The sequence below is a fragment of the Varanus komodoensis genome, unplaced genomic scaffold (assembly GCF_004798865.1).
Source record: "Varanus komodoensis strain SLA01 unplaced genomic scaffold, ASM479886v1 scaffold3, whole genome shotgun sequence".
Classification (NCBI taxonomy): domain Eukaryota; kingdom Metazoa; phylum Chordata; class Lepidosauria; order Squamata; family Varanidae; genus Varanus; species Varanus komodoensis.
Genome location: NW_025335761.1, coordinates 64,265,233 through 64,282,318, shown reverse-complemented (window position 1 = coordinate 64,282,318; position 17,086 = coordinate 64,265,233). Strand labels below are relative to the sequence as shown.

At 55.1% G+C, this 17,086-nt stretch overlaps 1 protein-coding gene across 1 annotated transcript in view; it reads right to left on the bottom strand.

Annotated features, from left to right (window-relative positions):
• The window catches only part of LOC123026532 (prostaglandin D2 receptor-like), a 20,315-nt gene extending 6,275 nt beyond the window's left edge, over window positions 1–14,040 (bottom strand). The window contains exons 1-3 of the mRNA XM_044436269.1: window positions 13,939–14,040; window positions 7,007–7,256; window positions 5,921–6,870 (exon numbers count right to left, since the gene is read on the bottom strand). Of these exons, the coding sequence (XP_044292204.1) occupies window positions 5,921–6,870; window positions 7,007–7,256; window positions 13,939–14,040 (1,302 nt within the window). The remainder of the gene's footprint in view (window positions 1–5,920; window positions 6,871–7,006; window positions 7,257–13,938) is intronic.
• Window positions 14,041–17,086: the final 3,046 nt, after the last annotated feature.

The window sequence follows — 17,086 nt, the reverse complement described above, 5'->3', positions numbered from 1 at the left end:
ATAATAATAATAATAATAATAATAATAATAATAATAATAATAATAGGTGCACAGACGATTCCCCAGCTCGGAAGGGCACCTGGCAAAAGCCCTCCTGGCTCCGTGTTGCCCATCAGAACACAGGCAGAAGCTGGCCCTTGGGCTGAAAGGACACCGGCACCCCAGCCTGAGGCGAGAGGGAGGCAGGCCCAGGGCCGTCTGCCCCGGAAGGAAGCGCTTTCTCCTGCAAGCCTTCTAAAGCTCTGAGTTTGGGCAGTGAGGGTAAGCCACATGTGTGGGGTCAGCTCAGAAGAGGCCCCCCCACCCCTCTTGGAAACATATTCTGCAGCCCAGCAGTTTCAACTCAGGCTTGGAAAGGCAAGCTCCTATATAAATTTACTTGAAAATTCCTCCTACTGAAGTCCCTGGGGCTTGCTTCTGAGTAGACCCTTCTAGGAATGCCCTGTTGACCAAGGCAGGCTGCTGAAAATCCTCTGGGAACTGGCTGCCCCTCCCTCGCTCCTGCTTCCCCATCTTCTGAACCAATATTGATCCTCAGCTGTCCGTGGGCAAGTCCAGCTCAGCAGGACTGCCAGCCCCGTTGGGGGGCTTCCCATGGAGGACAAATGCTCCAGCAGGATCCAACAACATTGCAACAATGCGTCCAAGAGTCCAGCTCAAGCAGCAGAGGGCCGTGTGCTCAGTCTCACAGAAACAGAGCGAGTCAGAAGGGGCCTCCCGGGCCATCTAGTCTGACCCCCAGCTCCAGCCAGCTCCACTCATGACATGCTTGTTGTTAGTAACACTCCTTCCCTTCCCTTGGAAGAGCAAACACACCAGGCAGCAGCGCTCTGTTTGGAACTTTATTGCTATAAAGGGAGTCGGAGGGTTTCCTTCCCCTTTCCCACTCCCCGAGCACTTGTTCACATCCCATAATTATGCCCTTTCCCTGTCTTCTTCCCACTTCCTCTCCCTCATTTGCCACGGTACTGGGAGGATACAATCTTTTCTCTCTGTCTGCTCAACACCTGCTCCAATACCAGTTATTCCCTCCAACTTTCCCAGGTGCATAATGAGCTTATTTTCTATGTGTTAGTTAATTTTCATGAGGTCACTGAAACATAGAAACAGAGCAAGTCAGAAGGGGTCTCCTGGACCATCTAGTCTGACCCCCGGCACCAGCCGGCTCCGCTCACGACATGCCCACCATGTGCACGTCCAGCCTATCCTTGAACGCCCTCGCCAGTGGGGCCTCAACCACCTCCCGGGGAAGCCCATTCCACACCCTCGGGGTCCCGACTGTCGTGGCCTCTGGCTCGGCTGGAAAGTCGAGGTGGCTCGCTGGGGCTGAGGCGGAGTTTTTGTAAGCCATCTGCTCCGGCCAAAGATAGCCATGTTTTCTCTCTCCCCTAGGATAACCCCGGCAGGCTCGCTGCTTGCATCGGTGGAAGCACAGGGTCAGAAGGGGCCGAGGAGGCCACCAAGTCCATCCCTGCCTCAGTGCAGGACACCAATTCGCACCTTCCCACTCAGACACAGCCCAGAAGCAGCCTGCCCCTCGCAGCCCAGACGGTGGGCAGCCCAGCTCTCCTTTTCCAGCAGTCGAAGACCAAAGCCGCCGAGAGGCATGGTCCTTCCTCCTTAGGTCAGGATCCCGCAGCAATCAAAGCAGCATCCTCTGCAGGCACGGGAGCAGCGCTGCCCATGTCAAGAGCTGAATCTTCGCCCCAACCTCCCCTCGGAACAGATCCTGAGCCCACCTGTGCGGCTTGGGGGCTGGGCGGCGGGAACGCCGGGCTCTTCTTACAGGGTCCCTGCCGTCTCCAGATGGGGCCGAAGGACTCCCCCTCATCTCCTCCCCCAGTTCTGAAACGACTTCCCCCTCGTCCCCACCCCAGGCCTGGGCCCCACACTTTCCTGCCGTGCCCGGCAGAAGAGGATCCAAAGGCACCAGCGATGCCGAGCCGCTCTGTGCTGGGGCAGCGGGCGGTGGACGGGAAGCAGGGCGTGCTTGCAGGTGTCCGAGCCCGGCTCATGCACCTCCCCTTCCCCTGCGAAACTCGCAGAACACCGTCCCCTGCTCCTCAGAGGACCTTCCCCCATCCTGGATGCTCTGGTGAAGGTGTTAACAAAGCCTCGCGGCCACAGGTTGTGCTGGCTGGGGATAATGGGAGTTGCAGTCCCATACATCCGGAGGGCGCCAGGCTGGGGAAGGCCGGGCTGCTGTGCCCTGGGCAGGATCCTGGCCCTCCCTGTGCCACCTCCTGCCTCCTCCCTGCATCTGCCTCACCTATTTCGGTCTCCCTTTTCCGACCCAACTGGCGCTTCCGTGCAGTCTTTGGAGAGATGCCAGGAGGCCCCCCGCCTGTCCGCCGACCGCAGAGCCAGGGCTGCACTGCTCTTCTGCGTGTGTTCCGGGAGAGGAGCCCGGCCAGGTACGGTAGCCGGGGCTCCTGGATGGCGGCCAGGGCACGCTCCTCGCGGCTCCCCCGGGGCACGCACGTGCTCTCCCAGGCCGCAGCCGCTGTCCTTCCCCTCCACGCAGATCCTTGTGTGGCAGGGCAGGCAAAGCCCGGCACATTTCCCCGCAGTGAAGGAGGAGGCGGGTGGGAAGGCAGGGGCCGCTGCTGGCCCTGCCAGGGTTCTGGGGCTGCCTCCCGCCACCCGCCTGCTGCCGCGAGCGCCCAAGTCTCTTGGAGCAGGTGCAAGCAAAGGGCCGCCCACGCCTGCAAGCCCAGCAGCTTAGTGGCCTTCGGGAAGCTGGCGTGTCTCGGCATCGGCTGCCCCCATCAGCAACGGGGGGCTCACCAAACTCAATGACCCGTGCCGCACAAGAGCACAGGTGAGCAAGCTTGGCGCCTCTGCTGGAGGAGGCCATGCCGGCTGCACGCCACCCCCCCTCGCTGTTGGAGCAGCTGCCGCGACGGCAGGAAAACGTGCAGCTCCACGAAGCACAGGCCTCTTCCGGGGACGTGGAGCTGCCTGCACCCCAGATGTGCGCTCCCAAGCGCCTCGTTCCCTTGCACAGCATGGTGCATTTTGCTCCTGCCGCCACGGCAGCAGCCACAAGACCACAGAAAGGGCTCATGCGCAGCCCCTGAGCCACCTGCCCCTTAAGAAGAGCCTTGGTCCTGAACAGATGCTCCCAGGCAGCGCCTGGAGCTCCCGGCATGTACCCAACATCTGCTTCAGTGCAGGCAGTGTTCCTGCTTAAAGGGATCTTTCAAACCGTGGCAGTCGCGTTCCAGATCCAGGGGCATTCCCACCGCCCCATTCCTCACCTCTCTGGACCCTCCTGCTTCACATGCCTCCATGACCAGGGCAGCAAAGGATGGAGCTTTGAACTTTGAGCAACAGCACAGATGTTTTCTGCAGCTGCCGCGTATGGTGCAAGCAGTTTGCAGACACACGCCTGAATCGGCAGGACTGATAAAATGAGCAAGAGAGGACAGCAGCCTCCGCAGGGCGAAAACAAAGGCATGTGGGTCTTTTGGGCTTAGGAACGGCAGCTACATTTCGGCCGACACATCCGCAGAAATGCAGTCCAGAACATCTGGAAGGTCCCAGACTGGAGGCTGAGCCTGAAACGGTTAGAGACTATGGAGAACACAGAAAAAGGCATTTTCCCCCTCTTGTGTAACACGAACTGGCTGCTGGCTGTGAGTTTGTGGGAGAAAGCTACACCACATGGGGCTTGTCCAACCTGCACCGTGGCTTTCCAGGGAATCTTGGAAGTAGCTACTGGAAACAAGACACTGGAGTAGCCGCATCCAACAGGAGTACCTGAACTCCAAGGTCTGTCTCCCAGGAATGTGAAAATATCTACCATGCCCCAGAAGGAGTAAAGTCTTCAGAATTTTTGCCGCTCCTCTCTAAAGAGAAGGCTGTTGTTACCTAGGAATGCAAAACACTCCCACAATTGTTTCGGTTTGTGTTTGTGTGAGTAACCAAAGCAAGCCCTTAAATACACCCACTTCCCATCCACTGGTTGATAGAGACTGAATGATTGAACTTATAAACAGCCGTTGGCTTTGATAGCCCTGGGAAAATACGACACACACGGCTCAGCGCTTCTAAGAAGGTACTGACATTTACAAAGGTTTGTAGCTTAAGAAAGGAAACTGCAGCAAACCGCAAACTTTTCTTTGGGCAATCCAGACCCATGCTATTTCTCGGGTTATCTCAGTTCAGGCAGACAGCCCACGATGACACTACAGTCATTCCACAATTTGAGGGGAAGCTGCTCTGTCCCCACTGGGGAGAAAAAGGTTAGTTTCGATGATCAAGAAAACTTTCCTTCAAGCTTAGACACTGCTGATGCTAAAGATCACAATGTGTTAGGGTGGGTGGGGGGAAACCAGAAGTGGAAAATTACTCAGGTCGCATGCACAACTGGAGCCCAAAGGTTTGCACAAATTCAAAATTCAGTTTCATTAAAACAATGGGATTCCTAAATTCCAGGAATCATTTTGTAAATGATTCTAACTACCAATGCTTTGCAAAGGGAAAGCTACATTGAATAGGATGTTATTTTCCCTTATTAGGAGAATGGCTATTTAAATACCTAAAATATTACACACCCTGTTTTACTAAAACCTATAAAATCCAAGAGCATAGGCTATGGGGAAGGTTGTAAAGCTGCAAATCCCGAGCATGCTTGCCAGATAACGAAATTTTAAACAAAATGTATCAAGCACATCTGGCTAACAAATTCCTCCTAGACCTTATGAGTGGAACAGAAGCCAAACTGTTACCAGAGTGGAAGCACATGTCACTTCTGCGAAAGGATAGCAGAGGAAGAAAGAGATAAAAATAAATGTTCCATGTCTGAAGTCATCCTCATTCAGAATTCTGCCTCTGCGGAACAGCTGGCCAAGATCTCCAAGGCCTGCCAGCTTTTAAAACTATTATCTTTTTTTATTGTTTCTATATAGTCTCTTGCCTTAGTCCTCCTGTTTTCTGTTAAACTTGACAGTGTTAGGATTTCAGTGGAAGGCAAAAAACACAGGCAAGTTATTATTAGAGGTTCATGAAAAGCAGATGATGGTCTGGGGGAAAATGTTGAGCTATGCAGGGTAGGCTAGGCAGTGAGATGGCAGCAGCGTCCGGCAGCTTACGGGGGACATCGCGAAAGTGTGCCAGTTGTAGTTGTTATCAAAGTGTGTGTGGGATTGTCTGCCTTGAATGCCTACCTAAACTGGCTTGCCTTGGGGCCGAACTCACCCTGACTGGGTGGGGACGGGTGCACGGCCCTTCCCCCTCCAGCAGCAAAATGCCTTCCGCTAGCCTCGCGCAAGGGCCACTCAGGTGCACTGCGCTGCGCATCTCTAGCCCCTGTGCGGTGCTGAGCACACGGAGGCGCCGGATCCCGAGGGAGCCCCTCGGCCCCTCCAGCTCCAGCATCTCGCCCCACAGCAGTGCCTCGTCCGGGTGTTAGACTGAGGACGTGCCCAGCTGTGACTGGAGGCACTGGAAGGGAACCGTGCTTTGCCCTGGGCCGGCCTCTTTTCTCTGTACCCACAGAGACCCCACACTGCTGGGTGAGGCGGCCAGGGAGCGGCTGGCAATAAAAGGCCTTGCCAGGCAGGCCAAGGAGCTGCCAAGGAGTCCAGGATCAGCCAGTCAGATGCTTATGTGGAACCCACAAGCGGGAAGGAGTGCTGCAGCACCCTCCTGTCCCACCCATGTTCCCCAGCAGCTGGTGTACAGGGGCACACAGCCTCCGATCCTGCAGGCAGGCTAGAGCCATCAGGACTAGGTGCATTCACAGCCTTCTCCTTCATGGACTCCTCCAACCCCCTTTTAAAGCGGACCGGAGGGCGCGCCTGTGCCCCAGGGCGCACAGAGCGCGCCTCCCGAAGGGAAACACGGGCCGACGCGCGGGGCGCCCGGCAGCGAACGGTCTCCCCCCCTCGCCCCCCCTCCCCCAGCGGGTACTTACGATCACGGGCAGCGAGCAGACGGTGAAGAGGACGGTCATGAGCGCCAGCAGCACGAGCTGGGCCAGCTCCTCCGTCCGCCGCGCCCCGGGCGGCGCGGCGGCGCTCGGCCCTCCGGCCGCCGGGCGGCCCCTGCGCGGAGGCTGCCGGCGCGCCATGCGGTAGAGGCTCCTCATGCTGCCCAGGTTGCAGAGGCCCACGGCCAGCACCAGCGCGCCCAGCAGGCTGGCGTAGAGCAGCGAGTAGGGTCGCCCGGCGCCGCCGGCCATGCGGATGAAGCACCACGTGCCCGGGCAATACTGCTCAGTGGCGCCGAAGCCCAGCAGCGGCAGCGCGCAGAAGAGGGCGCACAGCGCGGCGCCGGCGCCGGTCAGCAGCGCGCCCAGGCGGCGGCTGGTGTAGCGCTCGTAGAAGTACGGGTGGCCCAGCGAGAGCCAGCACTCCAGGGCCATGGCCAGCAGCAGCGCGGTGGGCGCCAGCCCGAAGAAGGCCATGAGGAAGGCGAAGGTCTGGCACAGCGCGCCGGGGCCCGGCTCTCCCGCGCCCTCGACGGCGGGCGCCGGCCAGAGCGCGCTAAGGCTGCGGTTGCGCGCGTACGCGGCCAGCACGATGGGGCTCAGCAGGCACTTGCCCAGCAGGTCGGTGGCCGTCAGGGCGCTCACCAGCAGGTAGAAGGCGGAGGCGCGGGGCCGCCCGCCGGCGCGCTGCAGCCGGGCGCGCAGGTGGTGCTGCCAGAGGAGCCCGAGCGCCAGCGCGTTGCCCAGCAGCCCCGCCGCGAAGAGCAGCGAGCTGGGCAGCGCCGACTGGCCGCCCTCGAGGCTCCGGCTGCCGCGGCACCGGTACGCGCCGCCGTCCATGGAGAGCCGAGGGCGACGGGCCGGCCGTGCGCCTCCGCCGGCGGGGCCTCGCGAGGGGGGACCGGCGGAGACCTGCCCGTGAAGGGGCGGCTGCGCTGCCGAAGGAAGGAAGGAAGGAAAGGGCGGGCGCGCCGGACCCCGCCGGGCCGGCAGCCCTCCCGGTCGGACGGGGCGCGCGCGCGAGGACGCACCTCCGAGGGTGGGGCGAGCGGGCGGTGGGGTGGCGCGCACCCTCGTGGGCGCCGTCCGCCGGGGGGGCACGAGGCGGCCGCGTTCCCACGGGCGGAGAAGGGCCGAGCCTCGCGGGGAAGGGCGGGGCGCCGGCGGGGAAGGGCGCGCCGGGGGCTCGGCTGCCGGACAGGCGCTTCCCGCTCTCCGGTCGGTGCGTCTGGGTGCCGCGGGCCGGGGGCCGGAGCGGCTGCGGGGCGGCGAGCCGGCGAGGGGCGCGCCGCGTGTGCTCGGAGGCGCGCCGTCCACCCGCCTGGGGCAGGGAGCGAGGGCGGGCCCGGCGCCTTCCCGGAGGCGGCGGGGGCGAGCTCACCAGCCCGGCGACGTGGGGCGGGCGCCGGCCGAGCGGAGCCCTCCGGGGCGGCAGGGAGGGGGCAGCCGCCTGGGAAGCCGCGCGAGGGGCGAGCTCCCCCTCCGCCCGCGGACCCCAAGCGCGGGCGCCCCGGGCAGGTGGCTCGGCGCGGGCAGCACCTCCCCTCCGCGAGGGAGACGCCGGCCGGGGGGCCGGGGCAGGCAGACCTCTTCCTGCAGGCCACTCCCCGCGGCGGGGCCGGACCTGGCCTGCGCTGTGCTGGGGCCTTCCGTCTCGGCCCTCCTGCCTCAGCCGGGCCTGCTCTGCCTCACCCAGTCTGTGGCCCTGGCCCGGGCCCCTCTCTTCTACGGCTTGTGCAAGTGTCTCTGAGCATGTGCGGAATCCCTCTCGCACCCACGTAGAACTGAGCGGCAGTGACTTTCCAGAAATGAAGCCCTTCCCAGAGCCCTGCGATCAGGCGAGGGTGTCTTAGAAGCGTCCCTAAAAAAACTTGGAAGCGCTTTGGGCATTGGGCCAATGCAGGGCCTGCCTGGCCCAGGCAGGGCCGTCTCGACGCGTGGGCCTGATGGGCACTTGCCCGTGGGCCCCATGCTCATCTGTGTATGTTAACCCTCGGAAAATGGGAAAACTTCCAAAATTAACAGTAGTTGTAGTTGTCTTAGGGGCCCCAGTACACTGCTTTGCCCGGGGCCCATCATGCTGTTAAGATGGCCCTGGGCCTAGCGTCCTGCTTCCGACAGTGGTCAGCTTCTGGGAACTCTCCAAGAGGGACATGAACATGCCTGCTTTTGCCACTGCAGGGAGCTGGGCGACGCTTCCACAGGCCTGGCTGAATCCACCTCTCCCTGCAAAGAAAGCTGTGGCCAGAAAGGACTGTTGCTGATTTAGTTTTGGTCAATTCATTGGTTGTGTTTACTGGTATGTGCGAGTATATTTTATTCGAGGTGCTTTATTTTATGGTTTTACCTTTTATATGATCAGTCGTCGTTTTATTGCATGTATGTTTGGGGACTGAGCCCCTTTGCCAGCCCCAGGATGTGGGCAGCTAAACTGGCAAGTTCTCAAAACTTCTTTCCGTGAACGTAAGCACTCATATGTTCATCTAAATGTTAGTTTGTGTTAACAGTGGGTTGGTGCATTTTGTATCTATGTGGGAGAGTATCATCTCTGTAATAAGAAATTGTGTAAAACAGTTCTCATTGTCCAGCAGAAAGCACATTTCTCTTTTGCCTAGGCAAGCAACAGGTTCGTGCAACACAAGTTCAACAAAGGATTTCTTTTGTGTGCATTTTTGCATTGGTTGGATAGATTTCAGCAACCCAAACATTTTCTTCCTGAGACTGTGCTAAAGAGACTCAAAAAAAGGACATAGACTTTACACTTTATGTTGTGAGCCGCCCCGAGGCTTCGGCGAATGGGGCGGCATAGAAATGTTTTAATAAATAAATAAATAAATAAATAAAATGTATATTTTTATGTTCTAGTATTGTAAGTTGCCCAGAGAACCTTTGGGTTATGGGGCGGCATAGAAATAGAATTAAATAGATTCTAAGGAAGTGCCGACTTGGCTTCCTTGGTGACAGGCAAGACCATACTTTTGTGTCCTCAGGAGAGCTGGGAGCTCAGAGGAAAAAGCAGAGATTAAGAGCTTGGGCTGCAAGGGGAGGCGTTTAGACAGGCTAAGTCTGGAAAGGCCATGCCCCCCTCCAACCACTGGGACTTCCTGCCCTTTGGGAAGGCTCAGGGCAAGCAGAGCCCCTGTTCAGAGGACTTGGAGACTGACGTTTTCTCAGTGCCAAGAATGGAGGCCCTGGCAGTGTGGACGGAAAACACCGCGCGGCCGCATGTCAGCTCACAGGTGTTATATTCTCACCTGCATATAGCGCAGGAAAAGAAGCGTGGGCGACCCCACATAATCAGCAGGAAGGAAGCACAACGTGAAATGTGGTCTCCGTGCCCTGATACATGTTACAACAATCATGTAGCAAAATTTTCTGTGAACGTTGACCCAGTTGCAATACACGTCTCTTTGCATCGGTTGCTTTGAAGTAACATCCACTGAAGGAGAGGCGGAAGCAAGACGCACCCTGGGAGAGAAGGCCGGCTTTCTTTCCCCGGGGGCCGTATGCATTTGGCTAACCCTGCGTGCGAGCTGCATTAGAAAGCTGCAGCGCAAACGGCACTTGGAAAGAGAAGAAAAACGGCCATTTCATAAATGTTCCCTGGCTGTTGTCCACTTCACCAGATCCCTGAAGTGCTGCGCTGTTCCCGTAGAGAGACCGAAATGCGGAAAGCACGAGGAGAGGGTTCTCTTGGCAGCGGCCTTGCAAAGTGAGCCATAACAGACGTCCTTGAACTTGTGTGTGATTTGTCCTTGTCCTGCGCAAGCTGGAGGAGGATCCCGTGTTCCCGTCCGGTCAGGAGGTTCCCCATGGAGGGATCCATCCCACTGGTAAGTTCAGTTATTTGCGGCCTGGTGAGCTTTGTCCCACTAGTGCTGGGGGGTGGGGGTCCCAGGGGCCGTCCCAGGGAACTGGGTGATGCTGGGAAAGGTGAGGGAGGAGAAAAGTAACCTCAGCGGCTCTTTGGGGAGCCGGTTGCCTCTCGAGCCAGCTTTGCTCATCCTTCTCCAAGTGGGAAAGACGAGGAAGGAGTGAAACAGGCAGGGACCTGGCCTGGGTGGTCAGACAGCCCCCTGGGGCTTAATTGACCCCCGATTCCCCTGTGCTGGAGAGCCATGGCGCCATTTTTGCCGTCAGGGCTTGCCATGGCTTGTTGTGTCAGGCAAACCCAGGCTTCAGGGCTGTTTAGATTGGGAGGTAGTCAACTTTCCAATAACCCATGGCTTATCTTAGGGTTATTTGAGGTTTATCTAACCCTCAGACAACCTCTGCTGTTCGGGTTCGCATGACACAAGCTACAGCAAGCCAGATGTCCATGGGTGCCATGCAGAGATGGATCCAGCAGCCCTCATGCACAGAAAGACCCCAGACGCAGCCTTGAGGAGTGCCCCTTCCCCTTTTCCCTTGACCGTGACCTCAGCCCACATCCCTCCCCAGAGCCCCTCCCCACTCTGCTACATGAGCCCACCAAACAACCCAGGAATTGGTATGTTGTGTGAACCAGGTCACAGGCAGCTTTGGGGTTGGAAAATGCAAACAGACATTTTTCAGAAGCAGTGGACTTAAACAACAACCAAACTGCCAGGTGGTCCAGTTTTGTTCATGCATTTTCAGAAGAGAAAGATAAAGAATTCTTCAATTAAGTTCCAGCTACTTCCACAAAAAGGTGCAATTATTCTGTTTGTAAATTGAGGGATTGTATTTCCTAAAAAGAAGGAGATGAACTGCACAATCCTACACAAATTTACTCAGAAGCCAGTCCCATCAATTCCAGCCTGGCTTACTTTCAGATAAGTGGGATAAGATCACCAGCCTATGGGCACGAAGTTCTGTTTTTCTCATTATGATAATCAATGGTGAAGTTGTATTTAATTAGAAAGAATTTTGCATTAAGAAAATTCGTATCTCCAGGAAATTGTATTGGAAACCACAAGAATTTGGCAGCTGCTTGCATCAAACTACAGGAATCCACACACATGGGATATCACCAGAAGTAGCCCATTACCAAAACGTCAAAGGGGGAAGTTTTCACTGAGTCTTTGATGTTGGACAGCCGAGCTTGCTTGACTCACACATATACGACCTCTTGTATTCCCAGAACTGCTGAGAAGCAAAAGCCAGTTGCCAGTAATTATGTGGAGTCCCTTGCCTTTCGCAGCTCTTGGCCACATGATGGTTCTCTCGAACGAATCCTGCGCTTTTATTTGGGCTACTTCTGTATTGCCCACAACCTCAGTTTGGAGAGCACTTTGCAAGTAAAGTGGAAAAAAGATAGAAGCCCAGCTACGAAATGGGCCGGATCCTGATTTAATCCTAGCCGGAGCAGTGCCAGTGACGCTTCACTGGGTCGTGCTTTCAGCGAGCACCGGTTGAATAAATCTGGACCCAACTGGGTAGAATCGGCAACCAGAAGTAAAATCAAAAGGGGTACAAATCTGCCTGTTTAGAAGAAAACAATCCTACATATGGCATGTAGGAAGCTGTAGGGATTTTATCTTTCTAGGTACTGGACTGTATCCTAAAAGGCTCTGCAAAAGCCAGGGAGGGCCCTAGTTTTTTTCCGACTGCCAAAAAGAGGTAATATTACAAAATCCTCGCAAAGTCCTTTCCTGGAAGAATCATGAGTTGGAGCAATGAAGGGATAAAGGTTTCAGAGTTTGCCTGTTTCCAACATTTTGCAAGGAATTTGATTAATGTGAGGATCACATTTAAGGGTTTTTATCAACTTCTCCGAGCTTCAATCAAGATATCAATAAAGGCATGGACAGGTTTGCTGTAGTTGCATCTTCAGTTGTAAGGCTCAGGGGCTGATGGATATTCCTCCTTTCTCTCTTGTGGTCTGAATTGTTCAAATTAATTTGTATTCATGTGTGCAATCCTTCCAAAAGCTGAGATTATAACAGCCCAAAGACGGGGGAAAATTTAGGTCTGTGGCTAAGCATAGACCACGTTTCTAATTAGTTTAGCTAGATGTTTTGATCCCATGTTAAGTAGCAATGAGATTGCTATTGTGAGGATAATGGGATGAAGACCAGAGGCATCCCTTATCTAGGAAACAGAAGCACCTAAAGCCAACAGTCGCTTAAAACCATTTAAAGCTCGTTTTTCAAGACCATCTGGAATGCTTTCATGAAAACATTCCTAAGACCCTCTGGGACAGTGCCTCTGCTAAGAGAGAGTATAATTAATTATATGCCGTTATTCTAGTCCTCATGATGGAAGATGATCAAGGAAGTGTGTAGCCACCTCTTGTGAGAGACCTCCTACCCCTTTCTATTCTTCCGAGGAAACCCTCAATCCTGTGCCTGCCTGGGGATTGAAACGTCTGGGCAAATGAGAACCAGTTCTGCTAAGCTCTGGCATCCTCCAGCACTAGCAGAATCTGGGACTTTGCACGGGTTCAGACAGCACTATAACCCACACCCAAAGGTTAAGTAAGGATCGGGTCGGGTCGTTGCTGGAACGTGGGCTGTTATGCTGCTTGAAGCTAGCTCTGTTAACGTGCCCTGGCATGTGAACCACAAACAACCCAGGAAGAAACCATGGTTTGTGAATTGTGGGTTGCTCATGATGGGTTCAGGCAGCATGATAACCCACAATTCAACCACCCCCGTGGTTCCAGGGCAACCCATACCCAGCCCTTGAGTGTGGGAAGCGGTATTGCCCAAACCCAGCCTTGGAACCTGCCTAGTACTGGCCCAAGTTCCGTGATGCAACAGGGCGTAATTTCCTAGTGGGCGCTGCCCTGCTGTGCTGAATCTCTGCGGGTGCCCTTTTTCTGTGGTGCCAGTGGGTTTCCTGCTGCCCGGGTTGTGCAAATCCGTGGGTTGTTTTCTCCAACAAGCCGTGCGCGCTGGCCTTTGCGAGCACCACAAGCCATGCCTGGTCGGATGTTTAGCCAAAGGGTGCCTGGCATGAGCCAAGCAAGCCAACATGGCTCGTTACACCCCATGGTGATCGTGTGAACCAGGTCATTGCCAACACTGATTGCCGAGCCTTCAAAGTTCACAGGGACTTTCAAGCCCTGTCTTAAGGACTAGAGATTGAAGGTTTTTGCCTGCAACGTGGTGCCCAAAACTAAGCTGTGGTGCCATCAACTTTCCTCCAAGGTGGAGATTAAATTAGAGGACTGTCCGCTGCCTGATCCCTTCCAGTTGTCTTGGCCGAGATGGATGGGAGGTGCGGTCCCACACATCTGAGGGTACCAAATTGAGGATGGCTGGGGAAAAGTAGCACTTTGCCTTAAAAAGTGGCAACCGGACTGGGTTGCCCTTAAAAGGCCACTGCAGGGCTCTTGATGCGCTATCAGCTGGAAGGACCAAGGAATGGGTCCAGCCAGGTCCAGAAGGCCTTGGTAGAGCCGTTAGCAGCTTGGCTGCGTTTGATGCCCCAGCTAAGCTTCACGGCTCTTTGCTCCCGCCGCCAACATAAACAATGGCTTGTGCAGAAAAACACACACATAATTTACGAGGTTTTTGGACTCTGCTGGAAACGGCATCAACTCACAGGAAACCTTTGACATCCTGGCAATTCAATAGCATACCATTTTAAAGAAGTAAGATTTGGACAAGATGCTGAGATTATTTTTCTCTGAAATGGGAAGCACGGTGCTGTGTGGGTGCTCATGGGCGCGCGGGTGACACGGTGGTCGTCACGTGCCGTCTGGACATCTCCAACTTGCGGCAGCCCTTCGAACGAAAACCCTCCAGCCTTTCACAGCCCTGCTCAGATCCTGCCAACTCAAGGCTGCCCCTTCCTTTACGGAATCGTTTCTTCTCGCCTTTGGTCTTCCGTTTCTTCATCTGCCTTCAACTTCCCCTGCCATGACTGTCCTCCAGGGAGTCTTGCCTTCTCATGATGTGACCAAAATATGACGACCTCCCCAGGTTTGCCATTTTTGCTTCTAGGGAAGGTTCTGGTTGAGGGGCAAGTCCTAAGTGAATCCCTCGACATGGGGCAGATGGACTCTGGAAGTCCTCAGAATTCTCATCAAGGCTCACCCTGGAGATGAAGCTGCAGGTGAGGGTGGCTGGTCCCAGATGTCTCTTCTGAGCATCCTCCACCGTTGGATGATTCAGTCCTGACTTGGTGAAATTGTTCATCGATGCCACCACACATGGCAAGACCCCCAAACCAAGTGCGTAAGAGCCGTGTGCAGCCAGTGGCCTGCTCAGGATCCTGTTCTTGCCCACCTGATGCCTTGGTGGGACATCGACCAGTGGGGCAGCAGCATGAAGGCAGCATCACCTGTCCAGGTGTTGGTGCTGCCAGACATAAAACTTCTGAGTCTGGAGGCAAAATGTGGCCTTGCTGCCTAACAGCCATTGATAGGCTTCCCTGCCTTTTAAAGCCAGCCATGTTGGTGGCTCCCATTAAATTTTGCTAGTCCGTCAGGATGGGGCTACCGGAGAAAAGGCCCTGTCTCGTGCCCCAAGATCTGTCCGGTTTGTGGGCCCAAGAGAGCTTTTCTGTGGTGGCCCCATCTTTCAGAATGCCTTTTAAGAATTTTGCCTGGCTCTGTGGCGCCTTTTGAAAAAGGCCTTAAGGCATGGATGTTTCAGTCTACTTTTGACTGCTGTCACCCTAGATTCCATATTTTATACTGGACAGTTTTATCTGGCAGTGATACTTCATTTTTATTTGCAATTTATTTTCTTGTTCTTTTGGAAAACTGCCCAATGGAATTTTACCGTTCAATTTTTTTTATTTTGCAAATCCTCTTGAGAAGAGGGTTTTAAAAACTGTTACGAATAGTCTAAACATGTTCTGAATGGCTAAAAATAAATGAAGAACCAAAGGTGCAGCCACTGAAGTCCTTCTTTTGGTCTGCCCTGTGCTTCGCAATCTCCACATGCGTTTGAAAAGGTTGCACAGTTGCTCCTTGGCAGTTTGGTCTACTTTGTCATCTGATGTCTAAATGTCAGGAGAAGACTGGAAGAGTGAGGAAGTGTTAGTCATTGCTGTAGGGAGAAAAATGTGGGTTTTGGGGTGGTGGAACCGCATGATTGATGGATGTTTACTTCTCCGTCACCTAGCAAGTAAATGTGGAAATGGTTACGACAAACCCTCTCGGGGAGCTTGAGAGATGCAGTGGTGACCTTTGCTAGTTTGGCTGGGTCAAACCACCGGAGAAGTCCAAGGAGTGCGAATACTGACAGAAGTCTTTTTTAAAAAGGATCTCTCCTCTCTGAATGAGGGAGTGGGTAGACCTTCTTGAGGGGTGAAGAAAGCATGTGTTTTTGTTCCCTCTTATTCAAGCTATATGTCTGTGCGCCCACATATGAAGAATCATAGCCGTCACCAACCTGAAGCCTTCTAGATGCTTCTCAGTTCCACCCTCAAACACACTTCTGGCTGGGTTGATGGGTCATGTCATCCAAATGCATCTGGAGGGCATTCCTGCGGGGTCAGGCTCTACAGTTCGTTGGGTCCCTCCTATTCTTGGGAATAGGAACCTGCCAGAAAGCATTGCTGGGACTGTGGAATCTTGGTGCTTTCCCTGGAAGTAGCGCGTGGTTCTCGCCCTGGGCTGAGGGATCGGCAGATGCCCAGCCAGCTCCAGATCTGGTGAGACACAGGCTGTATCTGCATTGTGAGCCCATTCTTAGAGCACTGGTAGGAAGTCCAATGCCTTCCTGAAGTTTTGGACTACAACCCCCATAACTCCTGCCTGTTGGCCATGCTGAGATGGTGAAAACAAGCCTTCATTTGCTTTCTGTGTTCTGCGGTCATATTTCATCATTATATTCAATAAACTGCAGATTACCTCCGACATTCATTTCTTCCCAAGTATCCTCACATCTGAAGGAAGGTGCCTTTGCTAGCCCAGGACCCTTGGGGTTAAATGTGCTTCCTCTCCATTTGATCCTCACAACAGTCCTGTGAGGTAGGCTGAGAGTTTAGGCTCAGAGTCCCCCGGTGAGTGTCATGGCCAAGTGGGTCCGAGGACCGATCACCGCACCACACGGGCCTGTCTGGGTCCAGGTGAGGCAGTTCTGCTAACGGAGTAGAATCAATCCCGAGGCTGAAGCAAAAGCTACAGCGAGTTTTGCGGCACCCAAAGCCAAGCGCATTAATTGGGGATTTTGGTTCCTGCCGTCTGCAGCCCACACCCTCTGATAGCTGCCCAAGGGCTTCTTGGCACAAGAGCCGAACTGGTCATTAGGTGGCTTGATGTTATCCAGATTTCCATATGCAAATGACTGGGGAAAGCTAGCAGGCAGCCCCGCAATGGTGCGCAGAGAGCACTTCCACCCCCAAAAGAATGACTTGGCTGCAGTGCAGAGGCAATGGAGGGGCTCCCCCCAGATCCGGTCAAGGCACCTTCTGGGCGTGAGGCTCAGCTCCAGAAAGTGCCTGCACCCAATTTCCAGGGCTTACCCCCGCCCCCCCCAAGTGCAGGACCTGCAGCTGAAGGGCCAAGATCTTCTCTCTGTGATCCCCCAACAATGGTGCCCCTTTCTGTGGCACTGCCGGTTTCCCCCAGCCACCCCTTGCTGGGGGGTTTCCTGGCTTTGGTGCACCGTTTCCCCCATTCTAAAGGTTGGTTGTCTCCCCACTCCAGGGCTTAGTTACGAACACGGAGCTCTTTCAGCAGAGCAGGCGGGGGCGGGGGGGGGGGGGTTGGCACAGTCGCTTTTTGCTGCACCACTGAAACGTGGCCCCCAAAACTTCCCAAAAACAGAATGCGTTTCTCCGGCTGGAATGCCTTTCAGGCCCTTTCCCGAAGAAGCAAATGCGCTTCCCGGTTCACTCCCTGCCGCTGAAACTTGGGCAGTGCACCAGGATGCCCATCTACAGGCACCGCAGCACCACTTCCTCGGAGCGCTTCTCGGCGCATCGCCAGGCGGGCAACTCCCTCGGCAAACGCCTGAGCCAGAGGGGGATTTTTGCCTGTCAGCGTTGTACCCGCCCCAACTGGCTCGGATGGAGGAACGTAAGCTGTCCTAAAAGGTTTTCTGGATCAGAGTAAAAAAACCCAGTTCCAGCCGTGAGCCAAAGAACGCTCAGTCCTCAGTGGCTTGTCGTTTTTCTCCAAGGTCCCCCGCTGCCCCCGTTTTTCCTTGTCTGAAACCAAATGCAGCTGCAGAAGATGCAGTGTGAGTGGGAGAGAGAGCGCGAACGAGCGAGAGTGAGCACGCAGGCAGG